At 42.1% G+C, this 23007-nt stretch overlaps 1 protein-coding gene across 1 annotated transcript; it reads left to right on the top strand.

The window, feature by feature from the left end:
- LOC117461022 (zinc finger protein 501-like) lies at window positions 1–16551 on the top strand. The gene is made up of 2 exons (XM_071206017.1): window positions 1–513; window positions 14613–16551. Exons 1-2 carry the CDS (start codon window positions 282–284, stop codon window positions 15920–15922), a joined length of 1542 nt encoding a protein of 513 aa, XP_071062118.1. The 5' UTR covers window positions 1–281; the 3' UTR covers window positions 15923–16551.
- Window positions 16552–23007: the final 6456 nt, after the last annotated feature.

Below are 23007 nucleotides of genomic sequence, written 5' to 3'. Positions count from 1 at the left end.
TAAAGCTGTTTGCAATCCGCCAAAAGCCGAGAGAAGAAGAAGAAGAAGAAGAAGAAGAAGAACCTGGATCCACGTGGCGTCTCGTCGCTACGGTTCTCTCTGTGTGTTCCTGAGAAAGTGTGTGTGAGCTCCAGCTCTACTGATCCATCATCCGTGTGTGTGGATAAACCTCCGAATGGACTGTGTGCTCTTTTTTCTGGAGCGTTTACCTCGGACTATAGGAGCTAGCTTAGCATGCTAGCTGGACACACGTTAGCAACACTAGTCAGATTGAGAGTTTGATGCAGAGAGAAACGGTGTGTTTAACGGAGTCTGCAGGAAAAGGTGATATAGGAAACATGAGTAAAGTCCAGATGCTGCTGTCGTTGAAGAAGCAGCGACTCACTGCTGAAGAGATATTTGCTCTGTTTGAACAAACAATAGCAGAGCTCGAGGAGGAGCTGTTTCTTTCCAAAGAGGAGAACAAGAGACTCCAGACACTTCTGGACGCTCAGCTTCGGATACAGAGAGCAGGTCTGTCCCCTTTACGTTTAATTAACACTTTACACTCTTCAGATGTGTTCATGATGACTTATATATTTACTTTGATTCATTCACAGTGCGGTATAATGAGACAATAACAGGCTACAGATGCGGACACGCACACACACATGTATATATTTATATATATACAATTTCAGAATCAAACCGAGCACTCTCATAATAACGTAACACTATCAGAGACTGGATATACCCCCCCCCCCCCCTTCTCTCTTCCATCTGGTCGCTACAATGAGGAAAATAAATTACGGGCCAAAAGTTGTATTAAAAGTAAGCAGAGGACACCAAACCAACAGAGACCCGTCTGTCCGCTGCATCTACGCACACACTGTACCACACACACCTACACCTACACCTACACACACACACACACACACACACACACACACACACACACACACACACACACACACACACACACACACACACACACACACACACACACACACACACACACACAGCTCCTAAAAAAGGCAACATCCGTTGTGTATTTTATTGTGAAGCACTAAATGGTTTTAGAAAAATATCGACTGTTTGTAGATATCTACTAAACTAAAGCAAATAAAGAGAGTAGGCCTGTTATACTGAGTGATATATTATACACACTGCTCTGCTTTCTCCACGGACCTCACAGCTGTTCTCACTGTAAACATCGCGTCGTGATGAAAGCAGTTAATATAATAATATCCAGGGGATGCATGCAGAGCTGTCATTGGCTGAGATAAATCCGGCCGTGCGTCACAACTCTTTGAAACATCTCTGTTGCCGGAAATGCCTCCACGAAGGAGCCGTGGAGGACCGTAGAGGACCCATCAGTGTATCCTCGGTTATAGCTCCTCCAGAGAGCCTCCTCGACGCTCGGTCCTCGAAGTGCATTTAGAGAAATGAGATGTCCTTTAACATGGCGCGCTAAAATTCATTTCCGGGTCACTATCGGAGGACCGAGGAGTGGAGGAGGGGGATTTGATGAAATGAGAAAGGGCCCTGGTTTCTTTCTCTTGTCATCGAGATGTCCGTTTCTGCTGCTCATTAAAGCCAGCTACATACCTTCAATGCACCACCTCCGACTCCTATCTCCCGGCACTACAACATTGAATAATATGCCATTTAATGTACTGATTTAAATATGACCCATGCATGTGGGCCCTAGTTGGTTCAATGTGGCATACATTGATACTTTAGTTTTAATGTGCTTCTTTATTCACCTTTTCTTTTTAAATGCGTAAAAGCAAATAAAAACAAATACTTTTGATTAATTCAAATTTGCGGGAGAATAATTCATAAAGAAATCAATGAATAAATATTAGGAATGCTCCAATCGATCGATACTCACTCTCTACCGATCGATCGGGCTCTCTAAAAATGCCGATCACGAGAGCAGATCACATGACGTAAAATGATGAAGTAAAATACATGACACTTTTCTCTGTGCGCGGCAAAACCAGCTCGCCAAAATGGCTTCACCAGTCTGGCAGCATTTGAAGGTGTCCGAAAAGGACAATAAAATAGCGGTGTGCAACGTGTGTGAAGCAGAAATCCTGCAGCTCCACCCGCTGTGACGGACCGGAGAGCGGAGCGAAACACACACTAAGAGTTAGACCTAACACACTTAGCTATTTTATCTACCCCTGGAACAAGCTAAACTAGTTATTATAAATATGTTTATTCTTCACTGTCGGGTCACTCATTACTGGATCAGTGAGCTGCATGAGATACTGACAGGTTGTCAGGAGAGAGAGAGAGAGAGAGAGAGAGGGGGGGGGGGGGGGGGGAAGAGAGAGCGCTTCCGCTCATTTCTCTCGTGTTATTATCCACAGTTAATGTAAACTTGAATAATGTACTTTATATGAATGTAATAATTATGTTGGTTGTTGTTTGTGGAAGCTCCAGTGAATGAGCCCCATTAACCTGTTAAGCCCGAAGGTCCCCGCCGTCGGGGACCCTGTTTTTTTTTTCACGACACTGTGTCTCAGGGTATCTTAATATTTAAAAACTATTAATGTGTTATACCAGATTAACGAGAAGAATCTCAGCTAACTGAAAATACGAACCATTTTTACCGAAACAAAACACAAGTCACACAAGAAGCGTTAGCATTAGCCCTTAGCTAAAACGGGCAGATGCTACTTCCGGTGCTAACTAGCAAAAACTATCTTTAAAACTTAATATTTCTGCACAAACTACATATCATCTGAAAGCTGATACTCCACAGATTATGTTATAAGTATCATCACTGTAGGACCTATGTTGCAAATGTATTATCTTTTCAATTTACACACGGCATCTATTGCACGTCTGTCCGTCCTGGGAGAGGGATCCCTCCTCTGTTGCTCTCCCTGAGGTTTTTCCCATTTTTCCCTTTAAACTGGGTTTTCTTTGGAAGTTTTTCCTTGTACGATGTGAGGGTCTAAGGACAGAGGGTGTCGTATTGTCATACTGATATTCTGTACACACTGTGAAGACCACTGAGACAAATGTAACATTTGTGATATTGGGCTATATAAATAAACATTGATTGATTGATAGGACACAAACTCACTGAGCTAGCAGCCAGAACAGAGAAGAAAAAAAAAAACAGTTTTCAAAACCATAACAATAATTATGTCTTACCGTTGCTGTTTTGTAATCAAAGCTCTTGTTCAAGGGAATAAAAACGCTGTTTAAGGTTAATCCAATGTCTCTTAGTCACTTTAGAATTGTTCCTGATAATCTATCATTATATTCATGGCAGCAGAGTAGGTATAAAGTTTCGCAGTCCCGAGCTAATGCTGTCTCACATGCTGTTTACGCAAACCTCTCTACTTGACATAAGTGTTTAGCAGGACTCACTAACTGTCACTCGATTCTATTGGCTCTAACGGTTCAGAAAAGGTGTCAATCACCCAAATCGACCAATGGGTTCCAAATATATGATCCTGCGTAGTATAAACTACGCCCGCTCCGGCTCCATTACGCATTATGCAGCCAGAAGGGAGAGCTTCACCACTGAGCAGGTGCTAGAGATGCTAGCTGACGATAGCTATGATCATACCAGATGACTCTTCGTCAGATGATGAAGATCTCCTCCAGCCAGACCTGGATCCGGACAGTAGTGACTCGGATGTTGAACTTCCACCACGGGAAAGGTATGTAATCTCTCTGTTTTTTTTATATTACTTGTGCTTGTACTATGTGTTTGGTGGAACTGCGTCACAGTGCTAGCTTAGCCAAGAAGCTACAGGAATGATTAGGCAAAATGCTAAATAGTGTTACTTGTCTTTTTGGAGTTACATTTTCTAAATGAATGGCCAGTGAATGAATATACATGTGTTTACTTATTTATTTGGTGTAATATTATTCATTTATAGTCCAATATTATCCTATAAGTATAAGCCAGTGAATTAATCTAATCTCTTTGTTTTTCCACATTTGTTAGATGAGGAGTGACCCCAGCAGGACAAAGCCACACACCCAGAAGACTTTCAGGGAGCAGCTTGCTGCAGAATTGTTGGAGTTTGCTGAAGGCCCTGCTGAAGGCCCTGCACCTCCACCACCCCCTCCTCCACCACTCACATGCATGCCCGAGTATTATGGGGAAGATGCCACCAAGGTCAGGAAGAACTGCAGGAGGTGCCTAGATGCTGGACTCAAAAGGGTGAAGACACCTGTGTACTGCAGGAAGTGCCAGGTCCCTCTGTGCTTCACTGTCAAAAAAGAACTGTTTCACGGAGTGGCACGACCTAAATACTGGAAGATTCAGGTAGGTATAAAGTTCAGGTATGTATACCGTTTTGCGAGTGTTTATTTAAAAAAAAAACTTGTTTTTATATACCTAGTGTGATTTTATTGTATAGTGTGTTGGTAAAATATTTGTTGTTTTTACAAACCTACAGTGTGGTTTTATTGTATAGTACGTTGGTAAAATGTTTGTTTTTACATGCCTATAGTGTGTTGGTAAAATGTTTGAAATAAATCTGCCCCAGTTGGAGTCAAATGTTACCTATGTTTCCGTTTTTTTTTATTGTGCAAGTACACCTACACACACTGACTTACAGTGTAGTTTTATTGTATTGTGCGTTGGTACAGTTACATACACACGGCTACACCTACACATACCCACACAGCTACACTTACACACCTACACATACCCACACAGCTACACTTACACACCTACACACAATCACACAAAAATATATATTTTTTAAAAATATTTTTTTGTTTTGTTTTGGGTGGAATGAATACCTATAGTGATGATTCAATGTAATACAATGATTTTTATAGTCTGGTACCTGAAAAAGGTCAAATGGCACTGATGGAACCAAATGTGCCCAAAGCTTATACCGCCTGGACTTTATTTTCATAAACCTCTCTAAAAAGGTCAAATGTCACTTGTTTTGCCTCAATCTTGATACATGGTACTTATTATATGTTATACTTTGGATTCCTAAAGCTTTTAGGCTACTAACCCATCATTCAAGGTTGGTCTTCACTATAAGTAATGGGTTTTCTTTAGGCGGAGACAGGAATTTACATTTTTTTGCTATGTTTCATCTGAATTTACTATGACACAGAACAATCTATATTGATTCTGACACTTCTACATCCAATTCACAGGTGTAACCTTGATTTGATAACAACAATTATTCATATAAACCTTTTAGAAGTGATGTTATAGTCATTTGTTCTGGGAATGTCATTTTCGAGCCTGAAACCTGAAAAACAGTCTCTGGGTTTAACAGGTTAACAGAGTTTTAAACATCACTTTAAATGGAAGATCCCCATATGCCCCGCCCATTCGATCGGATCGGTATCGGCCGATACTGATTCTGGCCACAAAATTGGCGATCGGAGCATCCCTAATAAATATGTTCAATAATAAATAAAATCTAAATCTAATCTAAAATGTTACTTGATAAAGAATAGGGGAACTAGTACTGTTAGAGCCATTTTTCCTTTTGTTATTATTGTCTGATTGTTAGGCTTAATAATAATATAAATTGGATTGTACTGTAAATTATCGGCTATTGTTGTGAGTCACATTATGGTTTAAAATGCATTAATTTATGGCTCACTTATTATTTGTTATATGTGTATCAGTATCACGTGCATGGCTATGCCTATATATGGTAGATTGATAGGACACAGCTGGGGGTGGTAGACGGGGAAACGGAAAAGTCTTTTGACCGTTCTTTTTGTTACTTTGGAAAATGATACACTTTTTAGTTACTATGAAGCGAAGAAATGTGTCCTCCTGTATGTACCGTGTGGATCAATGAATAAAGCTCATCTGTTTCAACTACGATCTCTGCTGAATTGTTTGGAAACAAAGAGAGGCGCGTCAAAACCCACAACCCCGATAGAGGTGGCTATTCGATTGTAGACAAGGATCAAGACGACATTAGTCAAAAAACTCCGTAAGCTGTGGATAAAGACTTCGAAGGACAAGCACAGGATTCGTGTGGATTTCAGCTCTGCTTTGGAAACGGCGAATGGACGTTCTAAAGTGCCGAGGAGGAGGCCGTGAGTAAACCATGCCGGCCCGGAACTTATGAATGAAACGCTGTTTACAGCGGGATCGCTTCGTCAAACAATGCAAGTACTGATGCGTGCATAGTTACGGATGTTTGCCAAACTAAACGGGAAATCCATCCAGTGATATCCTGATGCTTACTGAAGATAATCCGCAATTGCTGTTGGAAGGCTTAAACAATTAAATGCATTAACGAACTATCACGCGGTTAAGGAAGCGGACGTTAAAGGACTATTTGGCACAAAAACAGGATTCGCGAAGAGCTGTTCTTGGAAATATTAATAACTTTATATCATGTGGATTAAGTGAAGAAAAAATTAAATAAACAATGGATCCTGATATACCTCCAGCTGATGTTGCCGCGGCAGAGGAGACTGGAGAGATTTAAAACTCTCAGCCAATCGCTAAGAGGAAGACTTGGAGCATGCACCCGCAGAATGAATGAAATTAATCCATTACTGGTGCGAGGTGGAAATATGGAAAAGGTGGATGAAGCTGTTGCAACGTTCAAGATGTTACTCAATGAATTTATGGAATGTCATGGAATTGTCCAAATGCTTTTATCTGAGGAAATAAGGGAAACTGAGAGAATAGATTGGGATGAACCAAAAATGTCTGCAATCACGAATTTCCTTAAGGATGTGGAAATATGGAAAAGCTCTTAAATGGATCCTCAGATACTGATTGAACCCCATGACAGTGTTTCCAATGCATCAACCAGGAGGAGCTCAAAAGCAGGATCAGCAACTTCTTCTGCTTCCTCAATCCACCTCAAAATGGCCACAAAAAGAGCTGCCCTCCTTCCCCGGGCAGCAGGATTAAAAGAAAAGCATGCATTTGAAATGGAAAAGGCTCAACTGCAAGCTAGATCCGAACGGATAGAAATGGAAGCCAGCCTAGCTGAATCTGATGCAAAAATGAAAGTCCTGGAGCACTTCGAGACTGGTTCACAAAATCCAACACAAGGCAAATATGATGGCATGAATGACTATTTAAAGGACTACAGATTAAAAACACATATGTCAATGGATGCAGAGCCGTCTCCAATTTCCTTTGCTGAGTTCGGAGCCATTCCCAAGACACCACAATAAGTACAAAGGTCATTAAGTAATTAAAACATTAATATAAATTAATGTAAAATCTCATCAATCAATTATTGCCAACATGTATTTACAGTGGGGCAAAAAAGTATTTAGTCAGCCACCAATTGTGTAAGTTCTCCCACTTAAAAAGATGAGAGGCCTGTAATTTTCATCCTAGGTACACTTCAACTATGAGAGACAGAATGGGGGGAAAGAATCCAGGAAATCACATTGTAGGATTTTTAATGAATTAATTGGTAAATTCCTTGGTAAAATAAGTATTTGGTCACCTACAAACAAACAAGATTTCTGGCTCTCACAGACCTCTAACTTCTTCTTTAAGAGCCTCCTCTGTCCTCGACTCGTTAACTGTATTAATGGCACTTGTTTGAACTCGTTATCAGTATAAAAGACACCTGTCCACAACCTCAAACAGTCACACTCCAAACTCCACTATGGCCAAGACAAAAGAGCTGTCAAAGGACACCAGAAACTAAATTGTAGACCTGCACCAGGCTGGGAAGACTGAATCTGCAATAGGTAAGCAGCTTGGTGTGAAGAAATCAACTGTGGGAGCAATTATTAGAAAATGGAAGACATACAAGACCACTGATAATCTCCCTCGATCTGGGGCTAAACGCAAGATCTCACCCCGTGGGGTCAAAATGATCACAAGAACGGTGAGCAAAAATCCCAGAACCACACGGGGGGACCTACTGTGAAACATGGGGGTGGAAACATCATGCTTTGGGGCTGTTTTTCTGCAAAGGGACCAGGACGACTGATCCGTGCAAAGGAAAGAATGAATGGGGCCATGTATCGTGAGATTTTGAGGTACAACCTCCTTCCATCAGCAAGGGCATTGAAGATGAAACGTGGCTGGGTCTTTCAGCATGACAATGATCCCAAACACACCGCCTGGGCAACAAAGGAGTGGCTTCGTAAGAAGCATTTCAAGGTCCTCGAGTGGCCTAGCCAGTCTCCAGATCTCAACCCCATAGAAAATCTTTGGAGGCAGTTGAAAGTCCGTGTTGCCCAGCGACAGCCCCAAAACATCACTGCTCTAGAGGAGATCTGCATGGAGGAATGGGCCAAAATACCAGCAATGTGTGAAAACCTTGTGAAGACTTACAGAAAATGTTTGACCTCTGTCATTGCCAACAAAGGGTATATGTTATGACCGGCTTGTAGGCCACAACGGAAAGATGACGAGACGTACACGAGTTTCCAAAAGCCACGGCACATGTATTGCGATTGTTCAATATAATGTACAACATGGATGGACGAGGGGAGAGGATTGCCGTGTTACTCCTCCTGCGGTGGGCTTGGAGAGAGTCAGGGCTGCCCTGTGACTCCGGGCAGCTGGGCATAATGGCACCTCGGCGCCGGCCAGGTGTCCGCGATCGCGCTGATTGGCCTCTTCAGCTCCACCCCACCGTAACGCCCCGTCAACACTACAGCCATCGAAAAATGCTTTCAACGCTTCGCCCATTCATTTGAATGGGGTGACGTAGAAGTTTTTTAAATTTCGCCGAACTGCATTGTGGGGAGCATGGCTTTGCAAGCATCATGAGCATCTATCGGCATCAAAAGTTGAACAATGTTCAACTTTTGAGGCTCGATGCTTGGCATCAGCCAATCAAATCCCGCGTATGCAAATCTGACAGTACAAGCGCTATCCAATCAAACCGCATGTATGCTGGGAGAGACTACGCAGGTAATTTCCTCATATTCAAAAAAATGGAGCGGTAGTGAATCACCCGGTGATGTATGATCAGTCTCTGTTGTGTTCATCTACCGGGATACAAACCGGAGGAGCCAGGCATGGAGGGAGGTGGCAGAAACAGTGGATGAAACTGGTAGGTTTTCGCCTGTTTGGGGATTTTATATCCAGTTTACTTCGTTTTAACATTGCTATTGCTTTGTATGCCAGGGGCGGGTGGGAGATTCCTGAGTGGTTGTTGGTCGCCTTGGGCGCGAGAAATCGCCAAGCCTCAGACACGCCCAGCTTCAAGATTTTTTGATGCCTGTAGTGTAGACGGGCCGTGAGACCTGTAACACACCTTGCACACAGGCTCGGGGGCCGTCACAGCCCCCCCCATAAAATCATGGTCCCCATCGGAACCCTGGTACCTACACACAAACGAAAACACCCTACAAAGAACATGGCGCCCACAACAACGAAGACAAAAATAAACAAGTCACTGACTAGTTCAGCTAACTATAACGCGTTACATTTTTCTTCCCTTTTTTTTTTTTTCTTTCCTGCCATGCTCCGGAACCTGGAAGACACCCCGACCTGGTAATCCGGTTCGCCAGCAAAATATGCGACACTCTCCTGAAGCGAATAACTCTCCTAACCCTAACCCTAACCCTTGTACCCGCACCATCATCGGTCCCCACCAGAGAAACAAAATCTTCAGTCATGAAAGGCAAATAAGACTGTAGTTCTGGGCTAGACCCCTGTGGTTTCAACTCGCCGTCTAAACACCCAGTCACCTGCTCAGCGACAGGTGCCACGAACATTGCTGGCCTGGGACTACCACTAGTCCCTTCCTGCTCAGCTTTAGCCTTAAATGCATTGCAGTCTTTTCTCCAGTGCCCTTGCTCATGACAGTAATGACTGAGATTTATCACCTCTCTTCCAATTCCTAAACCGCTGACGATAAGCTTCAGGCACCAGCTCGTAAGCCCTGAGAACGGCAGATTTAACTAAATCATAGCGCAAATAGTCACTGCCACTTAAAGATGAATAAGCCTCCTGAACCCTCCCGGTTAACACACTGTAACCATATCACGCGAGTGGCCTCAGACCACCCCTTACACCTGCGAGACATTCAAACATTGAAAAATAAATTTCCGGATCCTTCTCATTAAACCTGGGCACCAGTCTCAAATCATTTAAGTCATCCACTGACCTCCCTGGGGCCCCGCTTTGACTAGCTGAATAATCAGGAAACAGGACATCAGCCGCTACTTTGCCCTCTCTAATTAATTCCAGTTTCTCTCTCTGAAACTCCAACTTAGCCTGCTCAGTTTCCTGCCTCAATTTCTCCAAGGACACCGCTCTTTCCAGCTCGATGCCCCGTCACATCTTCTCCACCGCCAACTCCTTTTCCATCTCCAACTCTAAGCGCAATCTGAGTAACTCCTTCTGTTGCTCGAAACTCAAAACCGCACTTTGACCCGCCATTTATTTTGTGCGCCCGGGGACAGGAGTATCAGACACTTTACTTTTCAACAAACACGCCCTCAATTTCGCTTTCACCGACTCTTTCACTCTTCTATCGCCAACTTCAAACCCATAATACTGAGCTATGTTCACCAATTGATCCTTGGTGCACTGATCCAAGAAACCTTCAGAAGGTGCAGCCACAAACGCCCCCACAACATCCTCCATATTTACCCAATAATAGCTATTCACACAGAGGAAATGCAATTTTTTAGCCCACCTGTGCACACAGTAGGAATGAGCAGCCCCGCTAGCTGACTTCCTAACTACAAACTTACTACATTACTCTCCCCTAGTCTTCATGAAGCGTAGCGGTGGGTACTTATGCACTTATAGCCCGCTGGACCGAGAGAGCCGTGTGTGTGTGTGTGTGTGTGTGTGTGTGTGTGTGTGTGTGTGTGTGTGTGTGTGTGTGTGTGTGTGTGTGTGTGTGTGTGTGTGTGTGTGTGTGTGTGTGTGTGTGTCTGTGTGTGTTTGTGTGTGTGTGCGTGTGTGTGCGTGTGTGTGCATGTGTGTGTGTGTGTGTGTGTGTGTGTGTGTGTGTGTGTGTGTGTGTGTGTGTGTGTGTGAGACAAGCGGGCGGCAGGACCGGGGCTGTCAGCATCAGCTTGTAGACGGTATTTTAAACTTGATGCGCTCTGAAACTACGGGGCGGCCGAGGAAAAAAAATACACATGCGTTAATCGTGTTAAAATATTTAGTGGCGTTAATTCTTTTTTGCGTTAACTTGTCAAACGATTACAATTTTTAATCACAGTTTAAAAATTAATTAATCATGATTAATCACCATTCGAACTATGTCCAAAATATGCCATTTATTTATGTATATTGTTGTGGGAATGGAAAGATAAATGAAAGAAGGCGGATATATCCATTTAACATACAGTAGGTTTATTATAACATTTTTCTGCGTGTCAAAATGAAAGACAACCCACACACCTATCAATCATCAAACCGTGGGGTCTTAATTCATTACGTGTTGATTTATATCAGGGGTGGGGAACCTTTTTCCTCTCAAGGGCCATTTAAATTTTTACAATATCATCCGACGGCCGTATACAAGTTTTTGACCTTGCTTAAAAATACTAAAATCACAGATTCATTTCATTTCGCCTTTCTTTCATGCTGTGCAAAGAAAAAACAACCTCTTAATCCAGATATTTTACCATGACTCGCGCATGCCTGCATGCACGCACGTGCACGGTTGTGGCATGACTACCAAAACAGAAATATATGGACACAAGATGTGTGCAAAAGTATTTAGTTTCCTATCCATGTGGAAATGATTTAAGTGGGGGGGAGCTAACCTCCTCTAGGGGGGGGGCATGCTCCGCCGGGAAGATTTTTTTTTTAAATGTTGAAGTTAAAAGCATCAATCTGGTGCACTTTGAGAGCAACATTAAGAGATCAATGGATACATCTCTCAACACCCATATGAAACAGAACTGTAAGCAGATTTATTTTTCTTTATGGATATTTTACAAATCACTCCCCTTTCAAACTGTGTTCTTTTTTTTACCGTCATATACTATTTTACTGTTTACTTTATTCTCTTATTTTTTTAGAACTATAATGATCATATAAAGATGTGCCTTTACCTCACTGGTTGTAGAAAAAGCTTCTTATATTCGTTAGCATTGCTAGCTAACCAGATGCTAATAACAACAAAGTTATTGACTGTATGATCGGTATGACAGATGAACAGATCCCCACTGGGCTTTCAACTAAAGACACAGACACGCAGAAACTGCGGCATGTGTACGGCTCCTTATCAGTACTGCAATTTCTGGAAGTGCCGGAGCGGCGTTCTGGTGCTCTCCGTCAGAACTGCACCCCTGTCAGACGAAACATATACCACGTGATGACACGTTAGGCTCGTGTTGTGTTCAAGGACTCTGACCTTGGCCAGGAAAAACAGGCACTCGCTTGTTTAATTTAGTTGCGTTCTAGATTTCTCTAATTTTTTTCTTTTTTGCGTGTTTATAAATTACCTCGAGGGCCGTACCAAATTGTCTCGCAGGCCGTATACGGCCCGGGGGCCGGAGGTTCCCCACCCCTGATTTATATCAACGGGGCAGTACTTCAGGAAAGTCGACAGGGGGGGGGGGGGGGCGGCGGCTAGTGGAGTACTTCGTGACCACAGAGTGTGAACGTTGTGATCAGCTGTTTTAGCGCAGTTCTCCAGTGAAGGGGGGGAGTCTCCTTCCGCAGCTGGCGTAGTTTTGGCACAAGTCCGTTATACAGACTGACGTTAACAGCAGCCCTGTCTGTGCACACGGAGACCGACTCTGTCGTCCGGTGATCCAACAGCCTTCTGGAAAAGCTTCACAAGTACGTCGGTACGCAAATGCGCTTTGTGACACAAGTGACGGTACGCATTTCAGATTACGCACATAACCTGCGTACCAGTTTGTGCACCCCTGTACCAGAGCCATATTATTACTATTATATGGCTCTGCCCTGTACTACAGCAAGAGTATTCTGCGTCGGGACTTCCTGCAACAACACCACGCCGTTATCAAAGATGTTCTATTGAGAAGACGATCACTCCGTGACAAAAGTTTTCAAAACCGTGGCTACTGAAATCAATCTTACTAACTGCTGTCTGTGCAATTTACTCCGCGAGTTGGCAGACTTTATTTTGCTTACTTTAACATCATTTTCATGGTGGGTCTAAGCCATTTCTTGGTATGGGTGTAGCCTACCCCAGCCATACCCTGGCGCTGCCACTGGTGGCACGTATGGGGCGGGCCATTCTGCACATGCGTTAAATGCGTTAAATATTTTAACGCAATTAATTCAAAAAATTAATTACTGCCGTTAACGCGATAATTTTGACAGCACTAATATATATATATATATATTTCCACTGTCTAATGTCCAATCATTGTGTTTCTTGGCCCAAACAATTCTCTTCTTCTTGTTGTTCATCCTCAGTAGTGGATCTTTGCAGCAATTTGACGTTAAAGGCCTGATTCACGCAGTCTCCTCTGAACAGTGGATGTTGAGATTGTCTGCTACTTGAGCTCTGTGATCATTTATGAGGGCTCTAATCTGACGTGCTTTAATTTGTGGTTTCTGAGGCTGGTAACTCTGATGTGTTTATCCTCTGAGCAGAGGTAACTCTTACTCTTCCTTTCCCGGGGGGGGTCCTCATGAGAGCCAGTCTCATCATAGCGTTCCATGGTTTTTGCGACTGCACTTGAGGATACTTTCAAAGTTCTTGACATTTTCCGGATCGACTGGCCTTCATTTCTTAAAGTGATGATGGACGGTCGCTTCTCTTTACTGAGTTGAGTGGTTCTTGTATAATATGGATTACAAAAGCAGTCAAATAGGGCTTTCCACTGTGCACTAACTCTACCTTTGCACAACACAACTGATGGTCTCAAACACATTCATAAGGCAAGTCATTCCACGCATTGACTCTTGACAAGGCACATGTGTTAATTGAAAACCATTCCAGGTGACAACCTCATGAAGCTGACTGAGAGAAGCCAAGAGTGTGCAAAGCTGTCATCAAGGCAAAAGGGGCTACTTTGAAGAATCTAAAATAAAAATCATATTCTTGATTTTTTTTTTAACACTTTTTTGTTAACTAGATAATTCCATATGTGTTCTTTCATAGTTTTGATGTCTTCAGTGTTAATCTACAAAGTAGAAACAAATTAAAATAAACAAAAAACATTGAATGAGAAGGCGTCCAAACTTTTGACAGGTACTGTATATAAAAAACACACATATTTGAACATTTAGCAGGTTCCCTCATCTATAATCATTTATACAAGCGCAACTTTGAACATGTATACCAGTAAAATGCAACATACAAAATAATCAAGAAACAACATAAATTAAACACTAAGAGGAACGTTTTACTGCATCATCATTACTGTTACATAGGAAGGTGCCGTCAAATGTTCTGTTAATACTTGCATACCTTTACCTAAATAAGGTTTGAATGCAGGATTTTAATTTGTAACAGAGTATTTTCATTCTATACTGTAGGCGTAGTGTATCTGTGAATGATCCCAAATACAATTTTTAACTGGAAGTGGAAAGGGGCTGGGCTACATGAGGTGACTTGAGCCAACAGAAATACACAATAGGTGGGACTAAGAAAGATAATGTGAAAATATAAAAACAAAGGCATTAATTAGGGCTGCAAAATGTCCCCCATTGTAATGGTGATGAGATTTTTAAATGCTAACACTTAACAGTTTGTTCTGACTGTGTTTCCTGTTTCCTGCAGACGTCCTGCAGCTGGTGGTGGTTAAAGAAGAGCCTCTCCCTGACCAACAGGAGTGGAGCACCAGTCTGGACCAGGAGGACCCAGAGCCCCCCCCACACATTAAGCAGGAACAGGAGGGAGAGCAGCTTCAGGAGCTGGAGGAGGCTGATATCACCAAGTCCACTTTCACTCCGGACCCTGTGAAGAGTGAAGATGATGAAGAGAAACCTCAGTCCTCTCAGCCTCATCAAAGACAAACTGAACACATGGAAACAGAAGCTGATGGAGATGACTGTCGAGGACCAGAACCAGCCAGGAACTCAGATCCAGAGAGCAGTTTACAACCAAAGACTGAGGACCACACTGAAGACTCTTCTGAACCTGACGCTGAAGACTCTTCTGAACCTGACGCTGAAGACTCTTCTGAACCTGACGCTGGAGACTCTTCTGAACCTGACACTGAAGACAGTGCTGATTGGAAGGAGACCAGAGAACCTGCCTCAGGCTCAAACTCACTGAAAAATAGACATGAATCTGTCATTGATCCACAACGTAGTGCTGAAAAGAAACCATTCAGCTGCTCAGTCTGTGAGAAAGCTTTTTTGTGGAGTGGACATTTAAAGACAGAAATGAGAGTCCACACAGGAGAGAAACCATTCACCTGCTCAGTCTGTAAGAAAGCTTTTTCACAGAGGTTAACTTTAAATGAGCACATGACAATCCACACAGGAGTGAAACCATTCACCTGTACAGTCTGTCACAAAGCTTTTTCACAGAGGGTAAGTTTAAAGAGACACATGAGAGTCCACACAGGAGAGAAACCATTCACCTGCTCAGTCTGTAAGAAAGCTTTTTCACAGAGGGTAACTTTAAATGAGCACATGACAATCCACACAGGAGAGAAACCATTCACCTGTACAGTCTGTCACAAAGCTTTTTCACAGAGGGTAAGTTTAAAGAGACACATGAGAGTCCACACAGGAGAGAAACCATTCACCTGCTCAGTCTGTAAGAAAGCTTTTTCACGGAGTGGACATTTAAAGGACCACATGAGAATCCACACGGGAGAGAAACTATTCACCTGCTCAGTCTGTAAGAAAGCTTTTTCACGGAGTGGACATTTAAAGGACCACATGAGAATCCACACAGGAGAGAAACTATTCACCTGCTCAGTCTGTAAGAAAGCTTTTTCACGGAGTGGACATTTAAAGTCACACATGAGAGTCCACACAGGAGAGAAACCATTCACCTGCTCAGTCTGTAAGAAAGCTTTTTCACATAGTGTAAGTTTAAAGTCACACATGAGAATCCACACAGGAGAGGAACAATAGATCTGCAAAGTTTGTGACAAAAGATTTAAATGGCGTAATCATTTACAAATACCAAGTGTGTTGGTAAGGGAATACATTTGTCTATTTTGTATCCTAATGCCGTTACATGTAATACGTTACTCCCTAAGCCTGTTTTTACCCACCTGAAATCGATTCGCTAATAATCACAAATGTTTATTTCTTCGACCCCTTGACTGGACTATTTCTAGTTTAATAATCGTTACATCTCCTCAAGACCAAGTTCCCGTGTCCTGCCTTTCACCTGCTGATCACCCACTGCTCATTTAAGGTGGACTGAACTTTACAAGGGACCAGCTAGTCTTAGTGTCTTAATGCAAACGTTTTGTAAAGTGATGCTAGACCAACAACGTGCTGTTGGGCTGTGTGCTCTCTGCAGGACGGTGTCTATACTCAAATATTGTTGATGAAATGAGAGCTTCATTCTGTTTTTGTTGTCTAAACAACGCCAACAGAGCGATACGTCTTCTTTCCAGCAGCTGACATAAATGTTACATCATACAGTTCAACTGTCATCGACATATTAGAGATTCAAAACAGCAATGTGTGAGATAAGGCTAGTAATTGACTATTTCAACAGAATGTGAAGAGGTTACAGTCTTGAGGCCATGTCCAATATGTTTGTGTTTTTGTTTGATTAAATCGACTGAAATGAGCAATCAATGACTCAATTATTCTGAATTACTGTCATTACATTGTGGGTTTGAACGCATAAAACCCAACTTTATTTCTTCCAAGTTAAAAAAACTGAAGCGGGTGTTCGTTGTTTAGAAGTCTGTTGTGTTTCATCCAAGCTTCCACTGCGTGCTCCGATAATGCTGAAAGTATCTGTTGTATGCTTTACCTGCTCCAGTAACACAAGTGTAATTCACTGGACAGAGACAAGAGATAGTGGATGGATCCAGAGGAGAACCAGAAGATAGTCCGCATAGAGCCTTCAGGCTCTGAAAATGATCAGGGATAGAGCTAGAAAAAAACTCCAAAAACCTGAATAGAGCTAGAAGATAGCAAAGCCAAGAAGGAGCCAAAAGAGTTTGTATTTTTTATTTTTTAATATTCAAGCTCTTCTCTTAAGATATTAGAACTTCCTATCTCAACATAATAATAATAATAAATTGGATTTATATAGAGCTTTTATAATACCCAAAGACGCTTTACAATATGAGGGGGGGGTGGTAGATAGACTGGGCAGGTAGACAACAGACTAAGAAAAAACAACAAAAACGACAAAACAAAACACAGTGGCAGTCAGGAGGAGGTCGAAAATGAGTGGGGGGGGGTGTTTTACGGATAGAGAGAGGTGAAAAGATGGGTTTTGAGGCGGGACTGGAACAGAGTGAGGGACTCGGACTCACGGAGGTCTTGGGGGAGGGAGTTCCAGAGTTTTGGGGCGGCCACAGAGAAGGCTCTGTCTCCAAAGCTCCGGAGATTGGCAGTGGGGGTGGAAAGCAGGCCGGCCGAGGTGGATCTGAGGGTCCGGGGAGGATGGTATGTATCCTTTTATGCATTAAAAAAACCTTACATTTTTGCTGCTAATTATTGAGATTGTTCCACAGCTTTATCTTAAATATTTAGACTGTTCTCTTTACATATAGATTACATAGGATGAACAGCATGATCCACTCTGCTGGATTCTGCCTAAATCGGCTCCAAATGCATGCACACATCTCGCTGTATCCAAACTCCTGCAGTTGTATTGTTCTGGATTCATAGTGAAGTGTATTAGATGTTCTGCACTCTTATTGTTATGTATTTAATATAAAGTGAAATACCCATAAAGTCAGAAAAGAAAAGAGTCTCACTTAAGGAAAAAGGTTCTGAACCAGTGAGAGTTCTTCATTTGCACATAAACATGGTCAAATATTTAAAGTTGTGACCAGATGGTGTCGCCCTAATCCTTGTATCTACGGTCCATTTGTTTTTCTTTATTACACAAGTTAGCGGAAGAGCGTCTGAGAGGCCTTTTTGTTTTTGTAGGTTTACCTTACTAAATGATGAGTCATTGGAGCAGAATTGGGCGAAACTCTCGGAAGTGATTTCAAAACAAAAGCCCTCGTTTGCTTGGAACGTGATAATATTATAAACAAGGTGAATTTAGCGATCACAACGAAAACGGCCAAGACACATATTAGTAGTAGTAACCATACTGTTTCAATCAAATTAGTATGCATGAAAAAGTGACAGGTGGACACGCCCCCAATTATGTAAATGAGCTACGTCCGTCTCCCATTGGCCAATGAGCTAAGTCCCGCCTCCCATGTCCCGCCTCCCATTCTTAGATGTGTGTGTTATCAGATTGGTGTGAAATGCCCCCGGCGTAGTTCTTTGATGTATTGATTAAGATAGTTAAGGTATTTGACCCTTGCCCTGAGAGTGGAGTAATTAGACTGCAATCAGATATGAATGAAATGCCCCAGGCAGTCCCTTTGTTGTATAGTTCTTTGATGTATTGATTAAGATAGTCTCTTTGACCCTTTGTTGTCTAATCTAATTAGCCTTTGATGTTTGCCCTTTGATGTGATGTGTAATTTCACATTGGTGAAAGCCTTTGATGTTAATCTCTGTATAAATGAGCCTCCTGAGGCTATGGCCAGCGTATAGAGATATGCTCAAAACTAAATTAAAAAAAGACAGACAATTCAGCTTACCAAGTCAACCGTCTGAAGCGCCAGTCAAGAAACGAATGCAGCATTTGGGCCGGGTTCAGAGTACAGCCGAAAGATCTGTGCGCAAACTTATCTCGCGCCCTCTTTTTTGGTCATGTGAGCGTTCATGTGTGTTGGAGGAGGGGCTCTGTAAGGAAGTCTGAAGGAAGGGGCATATTTCCCCCCCGGTTTGAATGCAAAAGACTCTGACTTTTCTCCAAGGGGCTCCGCCTACCACTCAACATAACAAGCCCCGCTTTTCCTCACCAGATCATTTAAAAATGAGAACCCCTCAAGGACATTTTGTGAGCAGCAATCATGGATCTGAGAAAAACCAAGTCTCTCCCCGCGAGCTGCAGCATGGAGCAAACGCCTGGAGGACCTCCATCCTCTCCTACAATTTGGACACCAGATCTGGACAGCGCTATGGCTGGCATTGATATTACAGGCGCTATGGCTGGCATTGATATTACAGGATGGTTGAATATGTATCAACCTCCATCTACTCTCGACTCTTCAGGGGAATCAACAGCAGTAGGCATTGATTCGCCATGCTTTCCTTGTGCTCCCGAGGGTGATGCTACAGAACGTGCTAGGACATCGGCATTCCTGAATACGGTAAAAGCAGTTGTAGTTCATCTGTTGGATAGAGTCGTGTACCTTTACAGAAGGGAAAAATGTTACGGATGTCAAGTCGATCACCCCAGTCAGATGCAGCACGAGTGTTTAACTCATGCTGCGAGTGCCCCAATACTGTGCCCCTTACTGTGTATCGCTCACTGATTGGACGATGCAGCGCATGCACTGATCTGATGCTTCTTGACATGAGAGCAGTTTCCCAGCGGAGTGAAGAAAACACATGAACCTCACGGGAGTCACTCCTCAGTTTATACTGTGTTTTGTTTCAATTCATGTTTCATTTAGTTACAAATATGTGATATATCTGAACAACAAAGTGGTCACAAATCATTTAATTCATTTTTTGGAAACATTTTCATGATCGCTTTTTTCGTTTTAGCTTTTCATTTATTGTCATTTCCATTCAGTCAATCATTAAGTGCTATTTAAAATGTTAATTTGCTACATATCCAAACAAACAAAGTGTGCAATCCAATGAATGTTAATCTAACTGGGGTTTGATAGATAACATATCTCTTTTTCTTCTCTCAATTCTTTTATTTCTATTGTGCACTCTAATCAATATTAATCCAATGTTCGTTTATACATTTTAAGAATGGCGTTTATCTTTTTTGAGAATGAGTTCTTATTTTATTTTATTTATTTGGGTCTACAACAGATGATACAAATGTTTGTGTCAGTAAATGTGTACTAACAGAGGCGGGGGTGTTTGTGAAAATAACGGGGACAGAGCTGCTATAAGACGATCAGCTGTGCAGCGTCATCAAACGGATGTCGCTTCACGTGACGCTCCGGAGGAAAGGACGTCCCATTGCTCTTGAAACTCATTTCCCTGCTTCTCGTGGTTTCCTTGCGTCTCTCCATGCTTCCCTGGTGGGAGGGACTAGTCGCAGGGAAACGACGCAAGTGAGGGACACAAGGAATCCATTTAACCGAAGTGAAACGCAGCCTTCGGCTGAAGTCGAATAGTCCATTTAGCTTAGGAACCTTCCTGAAGGAGTGAAATGACCCGGAAGTCCCTCAGTGGCAGCCATGAAAAGTGCCGTTCGAATTCTCTAGAATGATGAGAATGATAGGAAAGGAGGTTTCAAACTTCCTTTATAACCTCCTTTAGCTTAGGAACCACTGGACCTCCCTAACCGACAGGAGAAGCGAAAATGCTGCCCCACAATGCCTTGCGGCCGCAGCATTTGCCATCACTCAACAGTCGGCCGTTCACGGAAACAACCGATTATGACCGAGAAATTATATCATGAAAGTTACGGTGCTTATTAAGCATTTTAAAACATAGGTGGTAAGTTGCCAAAGTGCTTTGTTTTGAACGTTCATCAGTATTATAATCAAAAAGAGAAATATGAACGTTAGTTTTTACTGAAATTATCAAATAAAGTCAACATTTCAGTCTTTACTGAGCTGTGTGGGGTTTGTTCAACTTTTAAAAGATGTTTGAATGGTGATAGATGTTAAGGACTAACGTTTATAATAAATACATTTGTATTGATTTTAAGATCTTTAGTTCATACAATCATACATATTGGGATCATTGGTATTAATGTGGACCGGAGGGAGAGGGTGACGAGCATAAGTTTCACTTTCGTTTTTTATTTCAATTCCAACTTTGGTCATGAACAGTGGCGAGCCGTGACTTTTATACCTAGGCCCTCTGACCCCCCTTCCCTCGAAAAAAAGAAGAGATATTACGTCACAGCGGAATATCAAAACAGAGGCCCGGGGTGCAAAACGCATCAATGACAGTGACCCTCTACCACACAGAACAACACCATTTATATAAATACCTATCATGACAGGGCACCCACAGCCAAGTAACAATTACAAATGAATTAAAGGAGACCTATGATGCTATATTTAAATGATATAGTGTATGACCATACCTATATAAGGTATATTATTTATATGTATGTGTATTCAAAATACCAAACAGATCATTTTTTAGCCATGCCTCGTTTTGCTCATTTTCTCTCTATTCCAAGCCCGTCTTTGAAAATTCTGAGCAGCAGCTGACCACGCCCCCCTGCAGAAGAGCAGGCATGAGCCAGCGAGAGTCACGTTACCGTGCTTGCTGTGATTACGAGTGTGTAATAAACATGTCATCTCAGAGCAATGCATGTGTTCAAGCATATTATCAATTTAATCCAGAGACTGACCCTGAAGCAGCGGAGGTTTTGGTGGAGGTGCAAACATCTCGGTTGCAGCAGGACGTTTCTGAATGGTTAGTTGACAAGCTGTTGTCCCTATTTATTTTTACTCTGTTACGATGCTTGCTACTTATTCCGTTCATATTTTGGCTAATTAGCAAGAATGCAATGTGCACAGTTTATAACTTGTAACGCAAAAACAGCGATACATATATATATTTATAAAGGGAGACATTCATATTTTCAGCATATATACAATGGCCTCATTGCGTTTATTAATAGTTTACAGTCCTTTTCTTCCAACATTGTGTAAAAACCGTTGGAAAGTTCAATAACTTGATAAAAAGTTATTGAAAAAAAAGTATAACTCCAACACCTCAGTTGTCAGCAATGTGTGCATTTTCATGTGTTTTTAAAAGCTCAGTTATTGACTTCTTTCTACAGGTGTACATGTGCAAATTGCGCCACGATGCCTTCTGAACGGAGAATGTGTGCTGCATGGAGATACCACAGGTAGCATTTTTGATAGCTTCACTAAGTTGTCTGTTTAGAGAATACATTTTTCACATGTCATTCAATATATGTTTATCACACTAGGTGTCAAGACGGATGCAGGAACTTGAGGACTCGGTAACCTTTATGGTGGACCATCCTGGATTGGAGCCTGTGTGCCTAAATGTGTTCTCCCTGCAGAATGCGTTGAATATTTACAGAGCTGAACATGGTGGACTACAGTTGAGGCAAATAGAGCAGTGAGTGGTTTGTTTTGACTGAAATTGTAAAACGAATGCTAATATTGTTCATGGAAATAAATACTGGTGTATATGGCTTTATGCAATCTTTCATTGTACATGTACTATTATATTATATACTACACAGCAATGGCATAACACACCCATGTGTACGACAACAAAAGTCCACACACAACCTTATGCTTTTGAAATCAGAATATTCTTTACCCATCCAAACATGAATAATCACGACACATTTGATATCAACTCGGAACTTTATTGTCAAAATCAACGGTTCTTTGAACCCATAAAAAAAAACTAAATGTACTTGTATTTTGTATAAATGACACTAAATATTTTTTTTTTAATGATTTCAGGCGTCACAGGTATCTAGCCTACAGAAGCTTTTTGAGCTGGTGCTGGGGCTTCCTTGGACGCAGGATCAGAGTGGTGATTCCGGCCTGCGTTGTCCTCAGGATTCGCAGGGAATTTCCTGATCCGCGAAATGTCTATGTTGGGTTCAGACAGCAGCCAAATTGAACTGTGTAGCGTAACCGGCAATGACCTCCTCCCTGTCAGGTCGCTCATAATGGTGCAGGGTCCACAAAGCTCTCCCGTCTTCACAGAACTCGCAGAGACGGTATTTAACCCTTCACATTCCAACAGAAACTGAACAGGCGGATTCGAAGGATTTATTTCTTTGGAAATATTATTTTAAATACAATTAAATCAAGTTATTTTGGTAAAACTAATGAAAAATATAACTACAAAAACATATATATAAAAAATATATATTTAAAAAAAAATGTGCCTAGAGGGCCCTGACGGCTCGCCACTGGTCATGAAGAATATGTTTCTCTGTTGTTCATAAAGCAAAGCAACAGCATCAGAGCACG

The sequence above is a fragment of the Pseudochaenichthys georgianus genome, chromosome 16, assembly GCF_902827115.2.
Source record: "Pseudochaenichthys georgianus chromosome 16, fPseGeo1.2, whole genome shotgun sequence".
Classification (NCBI taxonomy): domain Eukaryota; kingdom Metazoa; phylum Chordata; class Actinopteri; order Perciformes; family Channichthyidae; genus Pseudochaenichthys; species Pseudochaenichthys georgianus.
This window is presented reverse-complemented; position numbering and strand designations above follow the sequence as displayed.

Bases quoted from the DNA above. Each gene is read 5' to 3' on its own strand.
- LOC117461022 (XM_071206017.1), top strand. From the start codon at position 282: ATGCAGAGAGAAACGGTGTGTTTAACGGAGTCTGCAGGAAAAGGTGAT. The intron at 514-14,612 runs GTCTGTCCCCTT...TGTTTCCTGCAG, and splicing joins GCTTCGGATACAGAGAGCAG to ACGTCCTGCAGCTGGTGGTG.